This window comes from Rana temporaria, chromosome 4, assembly GCF_905171775.1.
Source record: "Rana temporaria chromosome 4, aRanTem1.1, whole genome shotgun sequence".
In the NCBI taxonomy this organism is placed as follows: Eukaryota; Metazoa; Chordata; class Amphibia; order Anura; family Ranidae; genus Rana; species Rana temporaria.
The window spans coordinates 185,799,867-185,806,525 of record NC_053492.1 but is presented as its reverse complement, the minus strand read 5'-3'; the positions used below and the strand labels follow the sequence as shown (position 1 = coordinate 185,806,525).

Sequence of the window (6,659 nt, the reverse complement as noted above, 5' to 3'; positions counted from 1 at the left end):
GTACACACGACAGAGTTTCTCGGCAGAATTCACCGAGAAACTCGGTCAAAACCCGGATTCTGCCGAGAAACTCTGTCGTCTGTACAGTTTTGGCTCGATGGAGCCGCCGAGGAGCTCGACGAGAAAATAGAGAACATGTTCTCTATTTTCTCGTTGTTCTATGGGAGAAGGCGGCCCGCCGAGCTCCTCGGCGGCTTCATCCCAGAACTCGACGAGGAACTTGACGTGCTTGGCACGTCGAGTTCCTCGGCCGTGTGTACGGGGCCTGAGAGAGTGAATGCAACCCACTGTAAGGAAGCTTACCACTAGTCTAAGAGATGTGGTATATAAAGCTGTTATATAAAGTACATACCATCAGATTCCCGGCTTGATACTAAAATATCAATCTTAAAGTGGTTCTAAACGCATTCTCTGCATTAAGGTATAAAACCTTCTGTGATTGGGATTTTTATTAAAGCGGAGTTCCACCCAAAAATTCAACTTCCGCTTTTCAGGAAACCTCCCCCCTCCGGTGTCACATTTGGCACCTTTCAGGGGGGGTGTAGACAGGTATTTGCACCCACTTCCAGGCATAGACTCCCAGTCAAATTTGCGGGGGCGCAGGGCAAAAACGTTGCCCTGCGCCTCCGTAAAAAATGCGCAAAGGTACCTGAATCTACCCTATTGTCTCTACTTACATGGCTCAATGTTATTCATAGCTCTATTGAAGAGCCAGTCCACTCAAAACTGATATAAGGAGATAAAGCTTTAATTTCTTTTGAATTCCAACAGTAATATCACTGCACCTGAGTGCCCAGCTCTACGCAACTATAGCTAACTTTTAGGGTGGTGTCTTACTCTTACTGGTGGCTATTTAGTTTATTTTCCAGATGTAGGAATGTTAAAGAAGTGTGACTTCATTGCTTGGCTCCATAGGAGCTGAACTGGGAACTTTGGTGCGGAGCTCTTGACCTCAACGGCTGTGAGAGATACTGTATAAGAGCCTAAGTAGATCATTGAATCCGTCACTGACAACTTTGGACTTAGCACTTTATTTGGACTTAGCACTTAACCTCCCTGGCGGTATGATTCTTTCAGAAAAAACATGCTGAAAGCGGTACCATTATTTGCAAGGAAATTTGGCGTTTTATATTGTAGGTCTGTAATTTTTAGAAATAACTCACTTAAATCTGACCAAACAAGAATCTAATAGGCATCCCGGGTATGACATTTTTTTAAAAACAAAATGATAAATTATAATATAATAAACAATTATAAATAATTATAACAAATAATAATATAATTATAATAAAAATTATTCAATAATGTAATCAAATCAAAATCACTGAAATTTGCTCAGTTGCAGAATTGTTGCTGTCATTATTTTTTTTTTTTTATGACGAATTTCCCCACAAATCGCTATCGCACAATTCTGCAAGTGATTATAATTTATTATCGCTGTTTTTTAGCTGATCTAAAACTATTTTTGACATAAAGGGACACTTTTGGTTGCTATGGACAATCTACAGTTTGCAGGGAGAAAGAAACGTTTTTATTATATAAAATGACATGCATGACACAGGGCAGACCACTAGGGACAAGGGGTGGGTGTTTTTTTTACATACAGTACTGTAATCTATAAGATTACAGTATACTGTATGTAAAGTGTTTGTTTACTTTTTTGAATTTGGCGCCGTTCTCCGTCCCCGTGCGTCGTAACGTCGCAGGGAACGGAGATCGGCGTCACACGGAGGCACTGTGTGAATCGAGCGAGGTCCCGCTCGCTCGCACAGCGCGGTGGCATCGCTGGATCCAGGGACAAGGTAAGTAAACCATGCCTGTGGATCTAGCGAGGCAAGCCCGAGTCTGACTCGGGGTTACCGCTCGCAGCAGGAAAATCTAACCCCGAGTCAGACTCGGGAATACCGCCAGGCAGGTTAAAGCGGGGGTTACGCGGGAAATCGTTTTTTTTTTTTGTGCATCTGCCGCTTTTAATATATTTATGTTTGTACTCACGTGTCTCATATTTATAGTCATCCGCATTGACATTCGGAGGAAAACAATTTTTTAAAATCTTTCCTGGATGGTTCCATCTTGTTTGTGGACACTCTGAAGCCCACAAGCAAATACTTCCGGGATACGGTGAATGCTGATGTCCCAGCATTCACCGCTCTATCCCGCGCATGTGCAGTGTTGACGGCGAGCGGCGCCGTCAACACTACACGCTTGCCATCACAACGGCCGGCGTACTGAACAGGTCACGCCCCGTTGTGACGACATGCACAACATCTTTTCTATCAGCTATAGCTCAGAACGTGCACTGAGCAGCTGATGAAAAGGTTTGCCATTGAGTAAAATGGCGGAATTAGATCCGCCCTCGTCACATGACCTGGTTCCCCAGTCATGTGACAAGTAAAATCTTGCGATATCTCGTAGGGCTGTGTTAGGAATCGTCTCGAGGGAACCGTCACACTCTGCTCCCAGGAGACACTGCGCCGCTGTGGAGAAGGTAGACACGCCTACTCCTGCGGGAGGGATAGCAGGAAGTGGCTGCTATTAACATATGAATCAAGGTACAGAAATAATTTTAGAAAGTGTGGATAGCGGAAGGTCTTAGTAAATATGGAGCACGTCTGAATAAGGTCATGTTTATATAGAGGGTGAACCTCCGCTTTAAGATAACTTTCACTTGATCTTTAACATCATTTTTTGTATCCTGTTTACGTTATATAATACAAAATGACTAGACACATGTTAGTAAGAAAATGTTTAATTTGAAGCATTGAGATTTGATGAAATGGGGTGAAATAAACTGGCTGTAACAAAATGACTTAAAATCACGTCAAAATACAACAAAGTGATGTCAAAGAGGAACTGCAGTCTGCTCACATAATTTGTAATAAAAATATCTTTGCCATTCTGAAGCTTCCCTCCAACCACTTTGCATATTATTTTATATATACACTGTGATTCTGTACTTGCCAAATATGCTGCATAAATCTCCCTCCACAGAGTCTGGCTGCAGCCATTTTAACTGTGGGCAGCTGAAGCTGCTGTCTGTTTACTTCCTGGATTTACACAGAGGCACACCTCAAGCTCTGCAGCTCTCATTGGCCCTCTTATGACTCACCCCCCGCCCCCCCTTCTTGGCAAACTCAGGAGAGTGAGAGAGCTGCGCATGATCTCATACGCCTAGGCCTTTTTCCAGACAATAAAGAGGAAGTGGGCTGTGTAAGGTATTTACTGGTAGAATTTTTTTTTTACTATCCAAAGTTAAAACAACAAGGTCAGAAGATTTAATAGATGGAAAGATGAAACAAATACTGAAGTTCCTCTTTAAACCCTCCGTGTTTTTAAACACTTTCAGTGGCTAATTTAAAGCAGTACTGTATTAAGCCCAAAAGCAACCATTTATTATTTTATTACATTGAAGCTTACCAATTCTTAGGATGTAATGGCTGCATTTTTTTAGGCTTTCTTTCTTGTATTTTCATCTGGTGAACTAGCCATCAAGTTTAACAAAAATGGGTATGCTGTGCTTAGGATCGTTACCAACAAAAAATTTGTTCAAGTTTCTTGTATTTCAAAATCCCAGCTTTTTTCTCTAGCAGAATTGTATCCGTTTACAGAGATGGGACACTGGCAGGGGTGAATAATATGATTAGCTTTTATTTATTCATGCAAAACCTTTATCCCAAAAATATTTTTTTTTCCTTGTAACTGATTATAAATATGAGCTGGACTGGAGTTTGGCTTCAGTTTGTTAGAGGTTCTGCTGGGTGATCTATCAGTGAGACATTCCCCTAGTCATTTGATGACATCTATCCACACTGTCAGGCCAGTCTCATCCCGCCACCCCTGCTTTGAGTCCTTGGTGAGTGGCTTTCCACTTGCTCCACAGCTCCCCCAGCCAGACTCTCTGGAGAGGGCTCATGTGCATTTAGTATCTGACAGATACATGTACATCCTTATAGAGTGTCTTTTGTATATGGCATACATTCATTCAGCAATATCATCTCCTGATGAAGTGAACTAAGATTCATGAAACACGTTGAGAGAGTTATGGAGTCACTGAGCCATCCTGTTTTCATGTCTTTATTGTACATGACCATGGTGATATATATATATATTACTCAGTGGTGGAACTACCAGGGTTGCAGCAGTCACACTTGCGACCGGGCCCTGGAGTTCTGTCACTGTGGGGGGGACCGCCCTCTGTTCGTTTCGCATGTATAGGATGCCCATCTGTCAGTTATCCTGCTCATTGCTGAGGGGAGGCTGAGCACTGTCACTGCAGACTGCCCCGCCTATCCTCTCCACCCATGGCTGCAGAGAGAAGCCATGCAAGGAGGCAGAAACTGATAGACAAAGTCAGCAGACCAGCTGCCGACCAATAGAGTTAAGGGGGAGGAGCCCTGCGAGGAGCCCCCATGTCAGCAGAGGCATGACTGGAGGCACATGAAGAGAAATACTGAGGGAGGGGGACTCGAGTTATGTCTCCCTACACTGTGTTCATTAATAGAAACAACCAGCCCCATGGCTTAGGATGGCCAATCACTCCTCTCCTCCTCCCTCTCCCTTCCCCAAGCTGACTGAGTACTGCACTGTCCACTGTTAACTCTTTCCAGAGAAGCAGCCCTGAGAGCTCAGGCGCAAGCAGCTGTATTAAAAGTTATAAACTCCAAATGCTGGGGTAAGAATTTTAACAAATAGTTTACAGGAGAATGTTTATTGTATTGTGCTTTTGGGTTTAATATTACTTTAATGCTCCTTTATCACAGTCTAAACAAGTCCCAAATCCAGTGATTATGTTCCGCAAAAGCCTCAAAGTAAATAAAAACTTCCTTAACCTACCCTACCCTATTGCCAAATCCTCTCTACTCCCAGACACTGTAGATCACAGTGAGAGGGTTTCGGCAACATAGGCAGTGCTGTGAATACAGAAAGAAGTGGACATGACGAGGTGTGGCCTGGTGAAGATTTACAAGCTACAGGCTTGCAAAAAATAAGTGACCATGCTTGTAGTACAAGCAAATTGTTCACCGGGTGATGATTAATTTATATGAGGCAGAAGATAAAGTATAAACTCTTCTGGGCTTCAAAACCTGTTTGAATGTAGTACAATCTTTACAGTCTTTACATCAAATCATACTTTAAGCCAGTGACAGTGATACACTTGAATGAAAAAACATAATTAGCCCATTGACAAGGGAAGCTATTATGCTGTTTTCACTTCTGTTCTGTCTTTGCCATGGCTGCAAGTTGTGTTTTCTTTTTGCCATTATTGATTTCAAAGTTTTTTTTTATCTTGGCCAGAGAGTGGATGTAAACTGCAATTCAGAATTACAACTTGCAACATTTAGAACAGAGCTGTCACTTGGCTGGATACTTGGAACTTCAGAGTCCGTATTCCAATTTTGATCTAAATCTTCAAAATCCCACTGCAAAAAGAAAAGTTTGTGTATTAGGAGATTTGAAATACATACATACATTCTTTTCACAAACACACACTGACAATTACCATTACTGATCCTCATATCATGAAATGCACAATTTCCATAAAATAAAATATTTATCATACATAATATAATGAAAAAAATACAAATTTTTGCAAAAGTATGTGTTTTCGTTCAGACTGTATGCATAGACAATGTTAAAAAAATTAAAACTGTACAAAAAGTACAGTTTCGTTAATATATATTCATTATATCAATTTTACAAAAATATATATTTATTAAATATTTTAATAGTAGTTAAAACATCTATAACCTCAATTCCAAAAAAGTTGGGACATTGTGTAAAGTCTACCTAAAAACCAAATGCAATGATTTGCAAATCTCATAAACCCAGGTTTCATTTACAATAGAAAATATCAAATGTTGAAACCATTTAAAAAAAAAAAAAATGTAATTGGTCTTAAATAGGTTGGGACAGGGCAACAAAAAGTAAGTTGGTATGAACAAGGAAGAGCTGAAAGAACATTTTGCAACTTATTAGGTATATGGTCAACTGGTCAGTAATATGATTGGGTATAAAATGAGAGAGTCAGAGTGTCCCAGAAGTAAAGATGGGTAGAGGTTCACCAATCTGTAAAAAGCCGCGTAAATCTGTAAAGATTGTTGAACAATTTCAGAATAATGTTCCTCAATGTAAAATTGCAAAGACTTTGAATATATCATCATCTATAGTATATAAAATCATCAAAAGTCTCTGAGAATCAGGAGAAATCTCTCTGCCAAAGCATAATATTGGATGGCACTGCCTTAAAAACAGGCTTGATTTTGTGATGGACATCACTGCACGGACTCAGGAACAGTGGCGGTGCGTCTATAGGGGGCGCAATTGTATGGCACAGTGGCCACAATTGTATGGCACAGTGGCCACATTTGATGGGCACAGTGGCGGCAATTGATGGATACAGTGAGGCTGCAATTGATGTTTTTTTTTCATTTGTTTGCGCCCCCCCAAAAATTTTGAGCACCAGCCGCCACTGCTCAGGAATACTTCTAAAAATCATTGCCTGTGTCTTGAGCCATCCAAGCCATATTTGAACATGATCCAAAAAAACGTTGCCATCTTCCCTTGGCTAAAGACAATTTAAAATGGTCTGTTACAAAGTGGAAAACTGTTCTGTGGTCAGACGGATCAAAATTTGAAACTTTTGATTGTAACTATACACT

The 6,659-nt window shown here is 40.9% G+C and overlaps 1 protein-coding gene across 3 annotated transcripts in view; it reads right to left on the bottom strand.

The window, feature by feature from the left end:
- Positions 1-4,689: 4,689 nt before the first annotated feature.
- The window catches only part of TMEM44 (transmembrane protein 44), a 52,783-nt gene continuing 50,813 nt past the window's right edge, over positions 4,690-6,659 (bottom strand). For all 3 annotated transcript variants that reach the window (XM_040349505.1, XM_040349506.1, XM_040349507.1), the window contains one exon: positions 4,690-5,420. In XM_040349505.1, coding sequence (XP_040205439.1) covers positions 5,283-5,420 — 138 coding nt within the window. In that variant the 3' untranslated portion in view covers positions 4,690-5,282. The remainder of the gene's footprint in view (positions 5,421-6,659) is intronic.